The sequence below is a fragment of the Cervus canadensis genome, chromosome 24, assembly GCF_019320065.1.
Source record: "Cervus canadensis isolate Bull #8, Minnesota chromosome 24, ASM1932006v1, whole genome shotgun sequence".
Taxonomy (NCBI): domain Eukaryota; kingdom Metazoa; phylum Chordata; class Mammalia; order Artiodactyla; family Cervidae; genus Cervus; species Cervus canadensis.
In genome coordinates this window covers 19880801-19902538 of record NC_057409.1, presented here as the reverse complement: position 1 = coordinate 19902538, position 21738 = coordinate 19880801, and the positions used below count along the sequence as shown (strand labels likewise).

At 39.1% G+C, this 21738-nt stretch overlaps 1 protein-coding gene across 4 annotated transcripts in view; it reads right to left on the bottom strand.

The window, feature by feature from the left end:
* The window catches only part of COL4A4 (collagen type IV alpha 4 chain), a 151628-nt gene that overhangs the window by 127653 nt on the left and 2237 nt on the right, over positions 1-21738 (bottom strand). For all 4 annotated transcript variants that reach the window (XM_043445277.1, XM_043445279.1, XM_043445276.1 and 1 more), the window contains exons 2-3: positions 7486-7654; positions 5695-5737 (exon numbers count right to left, since the gene is read on the bottom strand). In XM_043445277.1, coding sequence (XP_043301212.1) covers positions 5695-5737; positions 7486-7541 — 99 coding nt within the window. In that variant the 5' untranslated portion in view covers positions 7542-7654. The remainder of the gene's footprint in view (positions 1-5694; positions 5738-7485; positions 7655-21738) is intronic.

Sequence of the window (21738 nt, the reverse complement as noted above, 5' to 3'; positions counted from 1 at the left end):
TTGTAGGAAAATTATATTTCAGAGAAGAATCAGTTTAAAGTAGATTAGTAGAATTCTAATAAAGAAACACATATAAAACTTCAACTTGGACCAATAAAAGAAAAAAGCAAGAGGCAATTTTAGTCCCCACAAAGTTCTTCTACATCAGACATATCCCAACAAATATCACTTTAAAGGAGGGAGGCATCTATAAAGGAAGAAACTGTACCTCAGAACCAGATTGTATAACCCCATTAAAAAGAGATAAAGACAGTATCTCAGGCAAGTCAACATTCAAAGTACAAACCACATTTGTACTAGCATTCTCAAAATATACTAGCGTTCTCAAAAAACCAATGTTACTCTTCAAAGAGAAAAAAATAAAACTCATTATCTGTTTTATCCTAGATATTTTAAACAAATATTTGTTGCATAGAAAGTTCAAGAAAATATTTTACTAATTTCTAGATTAATGATCTGTTCTGCATTTGTGCTTTTATAGGTCTTTTTTAAACAAATAACATATGTACATGATAATTCTATCAGTTCAAAACAGTGTAATGGAAAAAGAAATTTTCTCTTCTAACTCTGGTCCCCAGTTCCTTATCCTAAAGATAACTGCTCACCTCAAGTCCATGTCTGGGCATTTATGAGTATATTTATTAATACACAATGACCAAACACACACACACTTTTGGTGATTTTGTCCTTGTTCTGTTTTTATGCAACAGGTATATTTCTTTGTACCTTGCTTTTCTCACTTATGTCTTCAAAGTCATTCTGAATTACTGCACATGGCTACCCATTAAACAAAATATTGGGTCGGCCAAAAAGTTTGCTTGGGTTTCTCTATAACATCTTACAGAAAAACCCAAATGGACTTTTTGGCCAACTCAATATTATAACTTATTTAGTTAGTCCTTATTAATGGACATGTAATTATCTCGCCTCTTGCTTCTGAATGCTACCTTTAAACTAATATTCTTATGCACATATCATATCATAATCATGTCAGAATAAATATATACAATAAATTTCAAATAAGGAAATTGCTATGTCAATAGGCACATGCATTTAAAATCCTGATAGATGATGCCAAATTGACTTTCCATGGGGATTTTATCAATTTATATCTCTACCTTTAAAATCCACCAACAGTACAGTCTCTCTCTGTGGGAAATCTCTAGAATCTCTGCACACCAGAAGCTGGCAGGAAGAGCCAAGATAGAATAATCTTTGTTCAGGTGTTATATGCACTCATATGAAACATAAAGAAGTGAAGGACGTAAAATTTAGCACTCTATAGACTTTTATAATAGAAAAAAAGAACATAATACAAAAGAAACTTTAAAAAGTCAGGTAAGAGGAAAAATGATCCACAAACATATATTTAAGTGTGTTTCTTTTCATTACTTGAGGTGATGCTCTGAAATGCCTGTGAACTAAGCTGGGCAGGTTTTATCAGGCCCATTTCCCATAGGAGAAAACTGAGTCTAGAATAGGTTATGAGATGAATCCCTGGCAGAGGAACCCAGGGCATCCTAATCTTTAATGCATGTGCTTTCTGCTCATGACTAAAAGAGAAAGGAGAATGAATGGCAACTTTCTATTTTGATTCACTTTGAAAAGACCTATGATAACTTGAATCACAGAAGCTGGACTGGATAGGTCCAAGCTACAGGATGGATAGACAGAAGATGTATTTATTAGTGTGATTTAAACCAGTTTGACTGTCTCAAGGTCAACCTGAATACAGACTGCCTCCAATAGCATTTCCTAGAAGTGTCTGAAGTTGGGTTTAATCACTTAGATTCTCTAGAGAGGAGCAGAACAGAATGTTCAAGGCTTATCCTTCTCCTGAGTTAAAATGTTCAAATTTAATTTTATACTTCTTGATTTAATCTTGTAATGGCCCAGCTGCTTCCTTCTGCCCTCTGAAAAAAGTTTTGAAAAAATAGCTCTTTTATAAAACAAAGAAATGTCTAATACCTAGGAAATTTTGTACTAGTCTTGATGGTAGGATATAAAAGAAATCTTACAGCCCATTTAATTCAACACTTCATTTTTACAAATGAGAAAAAAGCCCCAGAGAGTGACTTGTTTAAAAATATAATAAAGAACACAAACAAAACCCAAAGGTAGCTGAAGGAGAGAAACATAAAGATCAAACCTGAAATAAATGAAATAGAGACTAGAAAACAAGAGAAAAGATCAATGAAACTAAAAACTGGTTCTTGGGAGAAACCTTTAGCCAAACTCATCAAGAAAAAAAGGAGAGGGCTCAAATCAATAAAATTAAAAATGAAAAAGAAGTCACAACTGACACGACAAACTCAAAGGATCATAAAAGGCAATTATATGCCAATAAAATGGGCAACTTGGAAGAAAAGGATAAATTCTTAGAAAGGTACAATCTCCCAAGACTGAACCAGGAAGAAATAGGAAATATGAAACACCAATTACATGTACTGAAATTGAATCTGTGACTAAAATAATTTCAACAAACAAAAAGTCCACAACCAGATGGCTTCACAGGGAAATTCTACCAAACATTCAGAGATGAGATGACACCTATCCTTCTGAAACTATCCCAAAATATTACAGAGGAAGAAACACTTCCAAACTCATTCTATGAGGCCACCATCACCCTGATATCTAAACCAGATGAAGATATCACAAAAAATTAAATTATAGGCCAATATCTCTAATGAACATAGATGCAAAATTCTCAACAAAATACCAGCAAACCAACTCCAACAATATATTAAAAGGCCTACATAGCATGATCAAGTGGGATTTATCCAAGGAATGCAAAGATTTTTCAAGATCTGCCTGCAAATCAAACAACATGATATACCCCATTTACAAATTGAAGAATAAAAACCATATGATTATCTCAATAGATGTAGAAAAAGCTTTTGATAAAATTCAGCATTCACTTATGAGCTAAAAAATAAAAAAAAAACTCTCCAAAAAGTGGGCATAAAGGGAACATACTTCAATATAATAAAGGTCATATATGACAAACCCAAAGCTAACATCATACTCAATGGTGAAAACCTGAAAATATTTCCTCTAATATCAGGAACAAGACAAGCATGCCCATGCTTGCCACTTACACCTAATACAGTTTTGAAAGTCATGTCACAGCAATCAGAAAAGAAAAAGAAATAAAAAGAATTCAAATTGGAAAAGAAGAAATAAAACTGTCACTGTTTGCATATGACATGATACTATACATAGAAAATCCTAAAGATATCACCAAAAAAACTATGAACTTAGTAAAGTTATAGGATAAAAATCAACACAGAGAAAAATCTCTTGCATCTCTATACATTAACAACAAAATATCAGAAAGAGAAATTAAGGGAATAATCCCATTTACCATCATATCAAAAAGAATAAAATGCCCAGGAATAAACTTACCTGAAAAGGCAAAAAACCTGTACTCTGAAAACTATGACACTGATGAAAGAAATCAAAGACAACACAAATAGATGGAAAGATATATCGTGTTTTTGGATTGCAAGCATCAATACTGTTAAAAAAAAAAACACACACTAATCAAGGCAATCTACAGATTCAATGCAATCTCTATCAAATTATCAACACTATTTTTTCACAGAACTAGAACAAACTTTTTTTTTAATTTGTATGGAAACACATAAAGCCCCGAATAGCCAAAACTGTCTTGAGAAGAACAAAGCTGGAGGACTCATGCTCCCTGAATTCAGGTTATACTACAAAGCGGCAATAATCAAAACAGTATGGCACTGGCACAAAAACAGACACAGACATCAATGGAACAGGATAGAAAGTTCAGAAATACAACCATGCACTTATGGTCAAGTAATCTACAACAAGAATGCACAATATAGAAAAGAGAATCTCTTCAATAAGTGTTACTAGGAAAACTGGACAGCTACATGTAAAAGAATGAAATTAGAACATTCCCTAACACCATGTACAAAAATAAACTCAAAACAGATTATTGACCTAAAAGACAGGATAGTATAAAACTCCTAGACGAAAATATAGACACAACTCTCTTTAACATGAGTTGCAGCAAAATTTTCTTGGTTCTATATCCTAGAGTAATGGAAATAAAAACCAAAATAAACAAATGGGACCTATTTAAACTTAAAATATTTTACACATCAAAGAAAACTATAAACAAATTGAAAAAAAACAACCTACTGGCTGGGAGAAAATATTTACAAATGATGCTACCAATAAGGGATTAATTTCCAAAATAGACAAAGAGCTCATACAGCTTAATACAAAAAAAAAAAACAAAACAAAACCCTAAAAACCAAATAAAAAATGGGTAGAAGACCTAAATAGACATTTCTCCAAAGAAGATATATAAGTGGCCAACAGACATATGAAAAGATGCTCAATATCACTAATTATTAGAGAAATGCAAATCAAAACTACAATGACGTATCACCTCACACCAGTCAGAATGGCCATCATCAAAAACTCTACAAATAATAGATGCTGGAGAGTGTGTGGAGAAATGGGAATCTGCTTACATTGCTGTTGGAAATGCAAATTGGTGCAGGCAGTATGAAGAACAATATAGAAGTCCCTAAATACTGAAAATAGAGTTACCATGTGATCCTGCAACCTCAATCCTGGGCATATGTCCAAAGAAAACTCTAATTCAAAAAGACAAATGCAACAAAATATTCACAGCAGCTCTGTTTATGATAGCTAAGACATGAGAGCTAAATGTCCATCAACAGATGAATGGATAAAGATGTGATATTATATGCATATATATATATACATACACACACACACACACACACATATATAATGAAATGTGTGTGTATATATACATGTACATAATGGAACACTGCTACTGCTGCTGCTAAGTCACTTCAGTCGTGTCCGACTCTGTGCAACCCCATAGACGGCAGCCCACCAGGCTCCGCCGTCCCTGGGATTCTCCAGGCAAGAACACTGGAGTGGGTTGCCATTTCCTTCTCCAATGCATGAAAGTGAAAAGTGAAAGTGAAGTTGCTCAGTCGTGCCTGACTCTTAGCGACCCCATGGACTGCAGCCTACCAGGCTCCTCCGTCCATGGGATTTTCCAGGCAAGAGTACTGGAGTGGGGTGCCATTGCCTTCTCCATAATGGAATACTAATCAGCCATAAAAAAAGAATGAAATAATGCCATTTGCAGCAACATGGATAGAGATAATACATGAAGTAAGTGAAGCTAAGCTAAGTAAGTCAGACAGAGAGAGAAAGATACCATATGATCTCACTTACATGTGGAATCTAAAAAAATGATACAAATGAACTTATTTACAAAACAGAAATAGACTCAGAGACATAGAAAGCAAACTTATGGTTACCAAAGCTGTGGGGGAGATAAATTAGAAGTTTGGGATTAACATAAACATACCGTTATATATAAAATAAACAACAAGATTTTACTGTATACCACAGGGAACTATATTCAATATCTTGTGATAATCTATAATAGAGAAGAATCAAGAGGCAGATAGAGTTTTATAACTGAATCATTTTTCTGTTAGTTCTGAAACTAACACAACATTAAATTAACTATAATTAATTTAATTAACTATAATGTAAATTAACTATACTTCAATTTTTTTAAATGGTTTAAAACAGTATAATAAAAGTAAGGCATTCAGTAAAGTAAATTTTCAACATGAAATCAGAGCTCATTAATCGACTTACCCCATATGCATATTGTACAGAAAAGAGAATAAGTATGAGTGACCTACAAGAAAACAAAAATGCAGATTAATTTCAACTGTCGGTTTTCATGCAAAACAAACTAAAAAGCCAAAGGACATAGGAATTAACTCCAGAAAGCTTTTTTTTTTTTAGTTTCTAATAGGCTACTATCACCGGTTGATGGTCATCAGTGACCAGATAAATGTTACCCTCTCTCCAGATAGCATCACCCCATTTCCTCAGTCAAGAAGTACTCACACCCTTTAATGTGGCCCTCACTGTACTGGGTACCATAGGGACACTGTGAAGGTGAGACCTGGATGGATGGATAAGTGAAGGGAGATGACTCTCAGAATAAACACTAGAGGAAAGCAGGAAGCGAGCAGCTTTGCGCAGGAACTACTGCAAAGATTAAGGTATTCTGGATGCTATTAAGTGGGAACAACCAGAAGGAGGGAGAATGGAAGAAACCTAACTGGGCTGAGGAGATGATTTGGGAAACAGTATGGAAAAAGCCTCCTTCCCATCACCCTCTCTTCCTTCATTGCCCATCAATACATGCTCATTAGCTTCAAAATTTTCCATATTTTTCACAATTTAACATTTCCCTGTCATAACTCCCAATATTTTGTAGTCACTTTGAACAATCTCATTATTAATAGTTTGCTACTGCTACTGCAGCACATGACCACAAACTTGGTGACATAAAACAACAAAAATTTATTTTCTTATCATTCTAGAGGCCAGAAGTCTGAAATAGGTCTCGCTGGCCAAAAAAAAAAAAAAAAAAATCAAGATGTTGGCAGGGCTGTGTCTCTTCTGAAGGCTCCAAGGGACACTCGGTTTCCTTGTCTTTTCTGGATTCCAAAGGCTGCCTGCATTCCTTGGCCTGTGGTCCCTTCCACCTTCAGAGCCAGCAGTGACCAGTCAAGTCTCTCTCCCACTACATCCCTCTGACCGCTGCTTGCATCATCACGTCTCCTTCTCAACTCTCAATCTTCTACTTCCCTCCTTCACTTCCAGGGTTTTAGTCCCTCAATTGTGCCTGACTCTTTGCAACCCCATAGGCTGTAGCCTGCCAGGCTCTTCTGTCCATGGGATTCTCCAGGCAAGAGTATTGGAGTGGGTTGCCATTTCCTTCTCCAGGGGATCTTCCTGACCCAGGGATAGAACCCGGGTCTCCTGCATTGCAGGTGGATTCTTTACTGCCTAAGCCACCAGGGAAGCCAAAAGGGGACTCCGCGGCTGAGTGGCCTGGGGGACCCCTGTGATTATACTGGGTCCCTCAGATAATCCAGGATAACTTCCCCATTGCACGGTGAGCTGATTAGCAACCTTAATTTCATCTATAACCATAATTCTCCCTTGCCACATAACAGAACACATTCAAAGGTTCAAGGGATTAGGGCATGGACAGCTTTGGGGGGGTCATCATTCTGCCTACCACACTCATGCAGTGCATTGTCCTAACTGCTATAACTGCTAGTAATAGGGACCCTGCAGCTCTGGACACGAGAAGGTTTTTGCTATTCAAACCCAGTGAACAGGAGAGCAAGAATCTGTGGCCTTGTATATTCTCCCACTGGGTGATTGTGTGGCTGCAATTCTAGAAGAGTAGAGAGAATTGCTGCTTAATAATAGATGTGCTGTTTAATAGGACGGCGGCAGGTAAAATTTATAGATTTCTGGAATATTTTGGTTTTTTGACACTCAGATAATTTATACCTATAAAACCAACACTGGGGAGAAATTACTAAATAAAAGCCAGTGATCACACTTGAGGACACTCACCAGGAATCTGTGGCCAAGAGCTTGTTGCACCTGAAAGAACGCCTTACCAATGCCATGTGCACAAATTACTTCATATTCAAGTCTTGGTACTCAACAAAAACTCTGTCACTCTTTTCTCTTCCAGAAGACTCTCATCTGTAAGTGAGGTTCTATGTCCTGGGTTTAAAGTCTGTATATGGCAAATATAAAATATCTTTTAAAACACAGTATGCATTACAACATCGAAAATAATTGCTTTCATTATTCACAGTTAGTGATGGAAATATTTTCTAAAGGGGAACTTCAACAGTGTTTTGACATAACACTCTTTCCTTAGTGATGAGTAAACTGAATATATATCAATTTTTAATTCTTAGAAATAAAAATACCAAATCCTTTCATTCATAAATACAATTTTCAGAAATGAAAAGATACACGTACATAAAACTTTTATAAAAGTTATGTTTCATTTTGTTATTTAATCTTTTCTCTTAAAAATTCAAGCTAAAATTCACTCAAGTGCTTTTATTTTTTGAAACTAAAAAGGAATCCCCTAGTATAGAAATGAATGTCTTGCCTACAAACAGCAAAGATACATAAACATGTTTTATGTAAAATGGTACAACGTTTTGGCAGGTCATCAAAAAGTTAAACACAGAGTTACCATATGACACAGCAATTTCATTCCTAACTAATTCCTAATTTTGTCCAAACTGACAAAATGTGTTCATATATAAACTTGTACATGAATATTTATAGCAGAATTATTTATAATAGCCAAAAATGGGAACAAGTCATTTCCATTGATGACTAAATAAGCAAAACGTGCTACATCTATACAGTGAAATACTTGTTGTTTTTAGTCACTAAGTCATGTCCAACTCTTTTGAGACCCCATGCACTGTAGCCCAGCAGGCTCCTCTGTCCATGGGAACTCCCAGGCAAGGGTACCAGAGTGGGCAGTTGTTTCCTTCTCCAGGGGATCTTCCCAACCCAGGGATTGAACCCATGACTCCTGCATGCAAGCAGATTCTCTACCACTGAGCCACCAGGGAAGTCCCGCAATGGAATATCTGACCATAAAAAAAGAATGAAGTACCAATCAGTGCTACAACATAGAGGAACCTTGAAAATGTGATGCCAAGTGAAAGAAATCATGTACTGTATGATTTGTATGTGTATGAAATGTCAGAATAGGCATATCCATAGAGACAGAAAGTATTAATAGATTAGTAATTATCAAAGGTTGGAGGAGGGGCGATTGGGAGGTATGGGGTTTTCTGGAGGGCAATGCAAGTGTTATGGGTTTAGATAGGGTAATGGTTGCACAATATTATAAGTACACTAAAAACCACTGAATCATAAACTTTAAAAGAGTGAAAAGCTTGTGTTTTATTTTTGAAACTTATCTCAATTTTAAAAAAGAAAAAAATATCTTGACTCCAAGTACCATATACTTTGAGAAAAGCTCTCTTTGGCTGAAAGAATTTGAAATGTCTCATCTTTAAAATTTTGGCTTCTCTAAAGACCCGTACCTGTCAGAATTGAGTACAGAGAAGGAAATGGGAGTGTAGAATGTTACAACTTATTTTTAAATTTCTGGATAAAATCTAGATAAACTCAATCAATGTTATATTTATGACAGACTAGTTTTCCAGGTAAGCATCAGAATGATGTTCCATGATAATTTCAAAACCAAGTAGAAACAGAGTATCTAGATCTTTTCCCATTCCTAAATCCATCACTGAAGTAGTTTTCTATTTGCCTTCTAGAAGCATGTCTCAATAAAACAAATTACTGTTTTAAGAGTAATACATAAATTGGCTTGAAACAAACTGTATATGATATTTCAGACAAATAGGAAACACAGTCAAAAATTAAAGAACACCAGAGGTATTTGCTTTTTAATCCCAAAATAGATACATCATGCAATTAGTCTGCACACATAATGTGATAAAGTGTATCCCTCCCCCATTTCTATCCTAGTGCAATATGACTTTATACTTGAAAATCATATTAATCACTCCACTATACTTCTCTGCAACAAAAATATGTATATAAATTCAATATTTTCATTTATGATCATAAATTTCTGCATCTTAAAAAATGTTTTTCTTCTGGGTTGACATTATGGTTATTAGTAGCATATAATTCATCCAAAAAAATAAGTATGTCTTGATAAACAATTATGGTTGTTGTTTAGTAGCTAAGTAAACGAGCTGCCAAAGGTAAAACAGTTTTGTTGACAGTTGTACCTGGAGCAAGCCTCAGATGACTATGAGCTCATCTCGCACATCTGTCTAGCCTGAAAACAAAGCCACAGAGGAGTCACAGAGACTTTAGAACCACTCTCCTGGCTGGAGCGCAGCTCCAAGGTCACAACTAAGCAGAGGCCCATCTGGCCATCAGCTGGACACCATGAACAGTGGTGTGTACCGGACTCTACAGTTCCCCAAAGGCTGTCTACAACAATCCACAGCAATCTACAAATATTTCCTTTGCTGCAACCACCTGTGTTAAGAGCACAAAACTTTTTGTCTCAACCATGCTTTTGATGACACCGAATAAAATTTCTCATAAATAAAAGGCTGTCATCACACGGGAGAGGTCAAGGCAGTGTTTCTATTGAAGTTTGTTTTAAAAAAAGAAGAAGGTATAAACAATTTGAGTGCTATGCCACTAAAACATATGCAAACAACAGCTTTGGGAGACTGTCTACCTAGAAAACTTTTGCAAAAGTTCTGAACCTTTCAAAGGGTATGCTTTATTCTGCCAACTGTTATTCTCAAGCAGGGAGTGTTGAGTGCTATGGAGGGCTATATCGGAGCCCCCCACCCCAGGCCCCATCTTTGGCTCTTAACTGCAGGGATAATCAGGTTTCCATCACCTGATTCCATCTTCTAAGCACATGGAAAGGTTAAGGATAACCACCTGACCCAACCCAGAGCTTGACTTAGTGACACAGAACTCTGAGCCGGAGGATGGTACAAAAACATCGTCTGAACCAGTCCTCTTGGAGAGTTGAAATGAGGACACCGAGAGAAGAAAGGGAGATGAGGGAAGAAGGATACGTCCTGTACATCCTCAAGTACAGCTGGGTGTTAGAAAACTGCGACAAGTCAAGGTCAAGTGCAAGTCTGAGTTTAGAAGAGACAGATAAACTGCGTAATCAGACAAAGTTGTTTCCAAGAAAACGCAAAAACAAAGAAAGACAGAGAGTCTCAAGAAAGGAGGAAAAACCAGCTCATTCCTGAGAGCCCTCCCCTACCCAGTTCTTGATGTAGTCTTGAGGTCAGCTCCCTTTTCTTGAGCAAACCTGGGCAGCGAGTCTGATAAAAAGCACTGCCCTCACTGCAGCTGGTACCAAAGCTGCGTGCGACACACCTCAGGAGGCCATCTGGGGCCACCCACCCCCAACAGGGAAGCTGAACATACGTGCCCTGAGCCTTTGACATTCATCTTGTTCACTAACCCAGTCCGTAATAGGCTCTTGCCCAGCAGTATATTTCTATCATGTATTTCTAGCATGTATATTTTTATCATGTAATTTCTAGCATGTATATTCAGCAGATATCATGGTGTTCTCTTTCTCCAGTTCTGGGATTTTTTTTCCCTCTGCACTTCTTTATGAAAACGCCTAGACTCCAGTTTCCCTGGGACTCCTTAAGAGTCTCTGTCCGATGTTTTCCAAAGGCCTGGGAACAGGATCTGAGAGCCTCCAAGCCATTCTCAGTACCCTGGGGAATTTGTTTTCACTGCAACCTCATCTTGAATACAAATACAGCCCCTCTGGAGTTCTCATCCACGGGGCGTGGTGGTTGGGGGGGGGGGCGGGGCCGGGGGGAGGGGGTGGAGGGGAGGCCAAGACTGGAGGACCAGATAAACAGGAGAGTGACTGAGGACTGGAATCTTCTAGCCACAAAAGGTAGCAGGGATACAATATCTTTTCTTTTCCCAAGGAACATTAAGTCTTTGAGCTCTTTCGAACAATATTTGCCCTTTCAGGGAAATCATTTTATATTAATTCAATGACTACATGTTCTTTCCTTTGACTTTCTGACACTGAGCTATCTGAAGACTCTCTCTCCAAGGTTAAATTTTTTGGATGGTCTGAACATGTATTTCTATATACCTTTATCTTTCCAAAGTAGAATTCCTAAAGGCTAAGCTTTTGTAGAGAAATAATCAAGGGTCAAAGGGCCGGGGTAGGGGGAGAGGCGGGGTGGTTAGAAAAATGCTCCCAGAAAAAGAATGGCATGCCTGGGGCTGGATAGCTCCTCTGAGGCTTATACCTTTCCTGTTATGGGATCACCTGACCTTTCCCCAACATCCAGGTTGATTACTTTCTAAAATCCCATATCTTTGGCTGCCTCTAGCTGCAGACTTTCAAAGCCTCCAGGTTGATGAGCGCTTTTCAGTGAAAACAGTCAATCAATCCCATCAACCATCACAAAGGTTTTTAAAGCAAGTCACGAACCCATGTGGTCCACGGACTACCGGAATGTGGCGGGAGCATCATGTTCCCTGAGAAGGAACTGGGGAAAAAAACTTGAGAACGACTTAAGTAAATTCTTGAGAATATCTCTACATTCCAACAGGACCAGAAGGTTGTTGGATTGTGGTCAAGCCTGCCCCCACCTTGCCCTCCTTCTAGATTCAACTGAATTGTTTGAGAGTCTTTGCACAGTCCTCAGGTGACCCTGGAGTTGAGTTTGCTAGTCCAGGGCCAAATGGCTCATATCTCAGCTAATCTACCATTCTGCCAGTACAGGCTTTTATTATCATTTTTCTCCATGAGGTCTCCTCCCAATATCAACAGAACATTTGACAACAATCATAAGAATGTCATAGGTGGGAAACACACAGAGGTGACACTGTTCCACAAACATACAACTGATTTTCAAAACCGGATGTGCCCTTTACTTCCAAGTCAAGAATGACATTCTTGACTCAGAATGCTGGAGGTCTCTTGCCAAAAACACTCCACCCCCAGGTTTCTCTCGGTCTGTGATTTTCCCTGCAGGGCAGGGATGGGGCAACTCTGGATTCCCTTGGCCTTTCAGATTTCTGAGAGCTGCCTTTGGTGTAAGCAAATCCCACTGCCCACTGAGAAGTGCCCGCCTGCAACCAAGAGTACTGAAAGACTGGCATTCACCTTTGAGGACGTCTTCCCTCCTCCCTAGAGACTGGCTACCTTCTCCTGGGACCTGGTGATCTCATGTGAGAGATCAAAAGCAGGACTCTAAGAAGTAGAAAGACTTGTGTTCAGATCTTGATCACTTACCAGTATAACCCTGAGCAAATCTGTACCACTCTGAGCTCTGCATTTCTCAGTATGTAAAATTAATGCTGGAAAGAACTGCACGAGTCAAAATCCATGACTAGCACAGTCCCTGGCACATTGTTCTTGTTGTTTAGTTGCTAAGTCGTGTCTGACTCTTTTGGGACCCCAAGGACTGTAGACCGCTAGGCTTCTCTGTCCGTGGGATTTCCCAGGCAAGAATACTAGAGTGGGTTGCCATTTCCTTCTCCTGTGTCTCCTGCATTGGCAGGCAAATTCTTTACCACTGAGCCATGAGGGAAATTCCCTGGCATGTGGTAACGCTCAATATATGTCTAATTCCATCCTTCCTCATTTGTCATGCAGGCAAAATGAGCTCCCAATAAATGAGAGAAGAGTTAGAAAACTGGGAACTGGGGCAAGCCTGGCAGACCTCAGGAGGAAGGCAATACTTGATCTGGGAATGAAGGAAGATCCGGAGAAATGAGGAGAAATAAGCATTGACTGTCTCTCTTAAAGGACCTTGTAAACATCGGGAAAAGTCATTGAGAGGGATGACTCCTCAGTGAGTGTAGAAGCAGGTATAGAGGAGGGCAAGTCTGGTCAGAATCGGCGGTAACGTAAGCGGACTCTGAGAGGACACTTATGAAAAGGTCAGCATTTGTTTTTATCAATGACTGAGCCTTCTGCTGCTACCACAACTGCTGCTGCTGCTGTTCCAACCCCACACCCTTCCTCCTCCTCCTCTTCCCCATCATCGTCAACATCTTCCCCATCATAAGAAATTATAACAAGCAGCATGGTCAGTAGGCTCTTATATGCTACATCCTGTGCTAAAGGTTTAACACTGATCTTCAGTCTTCACAATAACCCTAAAAGTTAAGTTATACAACAATGTCCTTTTACAAGTAACTACAGTTAGTAATTGACTTCCCTCATAGCTCAGTCGGTGAAGAGTCTGCCTGCAATGCAGGAGACCCAGGTTTGATTCCTGGGTCGGGAAGATCCCCTGGCAAAGGAAATGGCAACCCACTCCAGTATTCTTGCCTGGAGAATCCCATGGACAGAGGAGCCTGGCAGGCTATAGTCCATGCGGTCGTAAGAGTCACACACAACTTAGTGACTAAACCACCAACACCACAGTTAGTAAGAGACATTTCCAGGGTTCAAATGCTAAAGTTTTCCTTATTAACCACTACACAACACAGTTTCAAAGTTCATGAAAATTCATGGGCACATTTCAGGAAATGCATCTCTGGAAGGAACAACTTTAGCCTTCAATATAATAGTAGCAGGGAGATTCACTCGTAAATGCAGTGATGCACTCTGATACACAGACATTCAGTTTCCTGTGAATCCTAGAAAATGAGAGTTCTCCTGTGAAGGTCTTCATGTTTGGAATTTCACCTCTAGAAACTTCTACAGGACAGTTGGCTATCTTCAAGGCACTATTTCTAACTAGACTATAGGAAAGTTAAAGCATTTCAGGCAGCTATGTAAGCAAACAAAAAAAGAGAGAGAGAGGGAGAGAAAGAGATTTCACAGAAGTTTCCAAATGAACTTTAAAGGTTAAACAGAAATACTAAGACAAGCACGCAGTTGGTTTCAAGATAGGAGGAAAGCTTTGTCTTGGGAGGGAAGGAACACTGTATTCATGAGTCTTGGCCTCTTCTGGGCTTCCCAGGTACCTCAGTGGTAAAGAATCCACCTGCAAATGCAGGGTCACAGGTTCAATCCCTGGATTGGGAAGATCCCGTGGGAGGAGGAAATGGCAACCCACTCCAGTATTCTTGCCTGGAGAATTTCGTGGACATAGAAGCCTGGTTGGACATGACTGAGTGACCAAGCGCACACATGGGCCCTTTCTAAGGACAGCCTCAGTTAAGTTCAGTTCAGTCACTCAGTCGTGTCCGACTCTTTGCGACCCCATGGACTGCAGCACACCAGGTTTTCCTGTCCATCACCAACTCCCGGAGCTAACTCAAACTCATGCTCACTCCACTGAGTCAGTGATGTCATCCAACCATCTCACCCTCTGTCTTCCCCTTCTCCTCCCACCTTCAATCTTTACAAGCATCAGGATCTTTTCTTCACATCAGGTGGCCAAAGGATTGGAGCTTCAGCTTCAGCATCAGTCCTTCCAATGACTATTCAGGACTGATTTCCTTCAGGATTGACTTGTTGGATCTCCTTGTTGTCTGAGGGACTCTCAAGAGTCTTCTCCAACACCACAGTTCGAAAGCACCAATTATTTGGCGATCAGCTTTCTTTATGGTCCAACCTTCATATCCACACATGACTACTGGAAAAACCATAGCTTTGACTAGACAGACCTTTGTTGGCAAAGTGATGTCTCTGCTTTTTAATATGCTGTCTAGGTTGGTCATAGCTCTTCTAAGGAGAGCTTAACCATCTCAACTTTTCCTTGTGTCTGCATCCTGCCTTCTGTCCACCTCTGTCTGCCTTCCTTCAGGCAGGAGCTGGTTCTAGAGACTGGGTCCCCTTAGCAGGTGCTTCCCTAGAGGACAAGACGTGGAACTAGACTCCTCTAGAAATGCTTCTGCCACTCTGGAACCTTATAAAAGATTCAATCCCTCACACCCGGACTTCAGAGCTGTGCCATTTCCTATTTGCTACAGACCATGAAGCTACAGACCAAACACTCAGTGTTTCAGTGTCAGCTTTACACACTGGAAAATAACTGAGCAAAGCCAAGAGAACGTGTTATGTATTGGATGTGATATCACCTAGGCAGAATGGTCAAGACAACCAATGTTTGGAAGTTTCACAAAATCATAAGAAATTCCATTATTAAAGTGATTCCTTCTCTCCTAAAATTTGAAAATGAGGTTTTTTTTTAATTCAAAAATTAATGGTAAGAAGAGATCTATATTAAATTTTTACAATTAAAAATTTAAACATTTGTTTTCTTTAAAATTGCTCAGTCATGTCCAACTCTTTGTGACCATGGAATTCTCCAGGTCAGAATACTGGAGTGGGTAGCCTATCCTTTCTCCAGTGGATCTCCCCGACCCAGGAATTGAACCAGGGTCTCCTGCATCACAGGCGGATTCTTTAACAACTGAGATATGGGGACAAAATAAAATAATACATAGAATCTTAACTACATGTGAAAATTACAGGGTTTGTAAATGCAAGTACACTAAATATGTAATAACATTTAAAAATGATTTTTCTACTAATTAGCCTGACATTAACCAAAACAAATTTTTAATCATTTCTATATACCTTTAATACAACATAAAAACACCTATGATTATTAGTCACTCAAGAAATAGCTATTATATCAATATCTGTCAATTTTCCAGTTTCTATCAAATGCCATGCTAGGCACTGTGGATACAAGAGTGAAATCAATCTATCCGAATATTGAACTTTCAATTAACTTTCAAATATCTGAATATTGAGTTTTCAATTTACCAAATAGTGAACTCAATTTGAAGTCAACTGAACTCAAATATTCAATATTTCTTTTAAGTAGATTGGGAAAAATTAAAGATGCATACTATAATCATTAAAGTAACCACTAACAACGACGCAGAGAGATATAACTAGAAGTAGAAAAAAAATTTAAATGGAACATTACAAAATATTTGATTAACACAAAAGAATGCTAGGAAGAAGAAAGGGGATAAAAAACAGATTAGACAGATAAAAAGTAAACAGATGACAGACCTAAAAGTAACTATATCGACTATGCAAAAATGCACTAAAAATTGAAAGGCAAAACATTGGATTTAAAACCGAAAAAAGAAAAAAACCCAAATATATGCTATCTAAAAAATACATACTTTAAATAAAAAGATGCAAATAGGTTAAGAGTGAAAAGGTGGAAAAAGATACACCACACAAACAGTAAGCATAAGGAAAGTAGACTGCCTACATTAAAAATGGACTTCAAGATGGAAAGTGACACTTAAAAGCCACAGAATGGGCAAAAATATTCAAAATAAATACATCTGCCAAGGGTCTTGTATCCAGCATATATAAATAGCTATTGCAACTCAACAGTAAGCGCAACCATCAGTGTTTTTAACGGGGAAAGGTCTGTGTGGACGCTTTGCAAAAGTTCTCTGAACAGTTAATAAGTACCTGAAAGGATGTTCAACATCTTTAGTTACTTGAGAAAACAAAGGCATGCTAACTGCCACTGTGTGACCATTTGAATTGCTAACATTTTAAAAGCCGGCAATACCAACAGTAGGCGCCAAAAATATATGGGGGACCAGAACTCTCATACACTGCTGACGAGAATGAGGGTCCAGTTCCTTTGGAAAACTCTTTTATAATTAAACATACACCTACTCTATGGTCCAGCCATTTCACTCCTAGGTATTTATTCAAGAGAAATGGAAACACATGTTCACACAAAGCCTAGTACAAAAATAGCCATAGTAGCCATATTTCCCAAACTGGAAACAATTTAAAAATCCAACAGGTAAAGGGATCTTTAAAAAAGTGACGTCCATACAACGGAATTTTACTCAGCTACAGAGCAGAACAAACTGCTGATACAGAGAACATGGATCCATCTCAGTATTGTTCTTTTGAGTCAAAGAACCCAGATGCCAAACGGTACATACTGTATGACTCTATTTATATAAAATCCTAGAAAATGCCAACCAACCTACAGAGTCAGAAAGCAGATCTGTGGTTGCCTGCGAATGGACAGGGAGAGATGGATGGACTAAAAGGGGACAGGAGGGAACTTTGGGGAGTGATTGAAGAGTTCTGTATCCAGATTCATGCTATTGATATCACAGAGTGCATGCATTTGTGAAACTCCTTGAATTGTGTGTTTTAAATAGGTACAGATTTTGGTATGGAAATTATACCTCAATAAATTTATTTTTAAACACCATTGTTTCTATATTAAAAATAAAATGAATCTTTGTGCGTGCTCGCAAAGGTCTCATAGTACAAAAAAGTAAAATGCATGACTCTGTTTCAGTGTTATATAATAAAGGTCTGGACAAAGGTCTTCACAGAGACCATGATCTCTCCTTTGACCTAGATCTCAAAATGTAAGGGTTGCATCAGACAGACATTGGGGTGGGGGAAGGGTGGGTGGTTCTTGAAAGTGGAAAGAATGGCAAGAATAAAGGTATAAGGTAAAGAAGGGTGTACGGTGAACTTGAGACATATGAGTGATACAAGAGATTTTTCAAAAGTTGGTTTTGGACCATTCTATTCTATCCAATCATGAACTTCCAGATGTTCAAGCTGGTTTTAGAAAAGGCAGAGGAACCAGAGATCAAATTGCCAACATCTGCTGGATCATTGAAAAAGCAAGAGAGTTCCAGAAAAACATCTATTTCTGCTTTATTGACTATGCCAAAGCCTTTGACTGTGTGGATCACAATAAACTGTGGAAAATTCTTAAAGAGATGGGAATACCAGGCTGCCTGACCTGTCTCTTGAGAAACCTGTATGCCAGTCAGGAAGCATAGACATGTCCAATTAGAACTGGACATGGAACAACAAACTGGTTCCAAATAGGAAAAGGGGTACGTCAAGGCTGTTTATTGTCACCCTGCTTATTTAACTTATATGCAGAGTACATCATGAGAAACGCTGGGCTGGAAGAAGCACAAGCTGGAATCAAGATTGCCGGGAGAAATATCAATAACCTCAGATATGTAGATGACACCACCCTTATGGCAGAAAGTGAAGAAGAACTAAAAAGCCTCTTGATAAAAGTGAAGGAGGAGAGTGAAAAAGTTGGCTTAAAGCTCAACATTCAGAAAACTAAGATCATGGCCTCTGGTCCCATCACTTCATGGGAAATAGATGGGGAGACAGTGGAAACAGTGTCAGACTTTATTTTGGGGGCTCCAAAATCACTGCAGATGGTGATTGCAGCCATGAAATTAAAAGACACTTACTCCTTGGAAGGAAAGTCATGACCAACCTAGACAGTGTATTTAAAAGCAGAGACATTACTTTGCCAACAAAGGTCCGTCTAGTCAAGGCTATGGTTTTTCCAGTGGTCATATATGGATGTGAGAGTTGGACGGTGAAGAAAGCTGAGTGCCGAAAAATGATGCTTTTGAACTGTGGTGTTGGAGAAGACTCTTGAGAGTCTCTTGGACTGCAAGAAGATCCAATCAGTCCATCATAAAGGAGATCAGTCCTGGGTGTTCATTGGAAGGACTGATGTTGAAACTGAAACTCCAATACTTTGGCCACCTGATGCGAAGAGCTGACTCATTGGAAAAGACCCTGATGCTGGGAGGGATTGGGGGCAGGAGGAGAAGGGAACAACAGAGGATGAGATGGCTGGATGGCATCACCAACTCAATGGACATGAGTTTGAGTAAATGCCGGAAGTTGGTGATGAACAGGGAGGCCTGGCGTGCTGCGATTCATGGGGTCGCAAAGAGTCGGACGCGACTGAACTGAACTGATTCTATCCAAAGAAGGGTGACGTAATCTGCAAAGAAAAAGAGAAACTTCTGGAAGCTTTAATATAAGCAAGTTACATGATGCATGTGAGGAGTGTAACTAACATTCACCAAACCTTTTACTAGCACTTTTTCAGGCATGTGGGAGATCATTGCCTCATCACCTTCAAAATGAAGTGTGACCACTTTGGTTAATGAGATGTGAAATAGATGTAGCAAGTGTCACAGTAGTTGGCAGATTTTAGAGCAGTTTTTGATTCACTGAATTCTCTTCCCCTTCAGAGGAGATCAGAGAACAGGTTGAGTGGGAATTTCCAGGAGGTTCCTCAGTGGTTTTGATAAGCAGAATTCCCCTCAACCCCTTTCCCACCTCCCTATACCCTGTGATGAAAATGTGTGTGTGTGTGTGTGTGAGAGAGTCGCTCAGTCATGCCCAACTCTTTGCAACCCCATGGACTATAGTCTGCCAGGTTCCTCTGTCCATGGAATTCTCCAGGCAAGAATACTGGAGTGGATTGCCATTTCCTTCCCTAGAATATGTAGAATATGTATAAATGGAGAAGAAGAGTTTTGTTATTGGAAGCCTCTGAAGTTCAGGGGTTATTTGCAGATGCCCCCAAGGTAACTGGTTCTTTCTGATACAATGTGAGCTTTTATTCAGACAGTAACGTATCAGGTGGATTTCAGAAGACAAACATTGCAGAGAACTAGCTAGAAGAACCATAGTTCACAGATGGTAAGTCCAGGCCCTGGGAAGAGCCATGACCTTAATTGAAAATAACTCTAAGACTGTGAAGAGCCTCTTGATGAAAGTGAAGGAGGAGAGTGAAAAAGTTGCCTTAAAACTCAACATTCAGAAAACTAAGATCATGGCATCCGGTCCCATCACTTCATGGCAAGTAGATGAGGAAACAATGGAAACAGTGACAGACTTTATTTTCTTGGGCTCCAAAATGACTGCAGATGATGACTGCAGCCACGAAATTAAAAGACACTTGCTCCTTGGAAGAAAAGTTATACCAACCTAGACAGCATATTAAAAAACAGAGACATTACTTTGCCAACAAAGGTCTATCTAGTGAAAACTATGGTTTTTCCAGTAGTCAGGTATGGATGTGAGAGTTGGACTATAAAGAAAGCAGAGCACTGAAGAATTAATGCTTTGAACTGTGGTGTTGGAGAAGACTCTTGAGAGTCCCTTGGACTGCGAGGAGATCAAACCAGTCCATCCTAAAGGAAATCAGTCCTGAATATTCATTGGAAGGACTAATGCTGAAGCTGAAACCCCAATACTTTGGCCACCTGATGCGAAGAACTGACTCACTGGAAAAGACCCTGATGCTAGGAAAGATTGAAGGCAGGAGAAGGGGATGACAGAGGATGAGATGGTTGGATGACATCACCGACTCTATGGATATGAGTCTGACTAAGCTCCAGGAGTTGGTGATGGACAGGGAAGCCTGGCCTGTGCAGACCACAGGGTCGCAGAGTTGAACACAACTGAGTGACTGACCTGAACTGAGACTGTGAAAGAAACTATGTCTAATTGTTTTTGAGTGTTAAAAACAGAAGGTTCTTGAAAGAAGAGAGATGACTGAGTGCTGAGGTAAAGTTTAAAAATAATTAATTTAAAATGTAGTTAATATTAAATTTAATCTTTCAAAAAGATTGAAGAAGGAGCTACTGGCAGTCTGGCAAAACACATCACATCAAAAGCCTAGGCACATTCCTATCCAGAGAAGGATATAGAAAGATCATAAACTTTGGAAGAAATCAGACCTGGGTGTGAATCCTGAGTGAATTTGTCAAGTCATCCAGTTTCATTCATTCAGCAAATAGTAAACAACTTCATTCATGTACTAACTAACTTCATTCATTCAATAACATTAAAGAATACCAGAAAGGCCACTGTCCTACTGGAGCTGAACTCCAAAAATAGGGAAGCAAGCACTACACATTTAAGCTCTGTGCAGAAAACAGACCTGATATTGTGACCATGAAAAGGGGGCAAAAACAATAATACAGGCCTTGTCAAAGGTCATTACCATTTCACTTTGTTCAAAACTCTCATCTGGCACCAAGTCAAAAGCAGAGATTTCTGTGTCCTTTGTACTTACAAAAAGGACTGCCCTCACTTTCCTTTTGTTTTATACATTTCAAGAGCCAGCTGGGAAACTCTCGACTCTGAGACCATTTTTTAAAAAATCAAAAATTCTGGTTAATTAACACCATCTAGTGAGCATACTCTGAATATTCATTGGAAGGGCTGACGCTGACTGCTGAATTAGATTCCCACAATTGTTTAAGGTGGGCACACTGATGATGCCGATTTATAGAAGAAAAGACCCTAAGCCAGACTAGTAAGTGTGGAAAAGATGCAAAATCTAAACTGTACTGCAGAGACCACACTTAACGTCTCCTGCCTCCTAACCCTGTTTACATCACAAGTTTCTTTCCTGCTCCTTTGTAGCATTAGAAGTGACTTGCAGTTGACTGTTGCCAGTCCTTCTAAAGTCAATAAAGCCAAGTCTGGACTTCAGTCAAAATGACACCTTTTTAGGAAAAGGC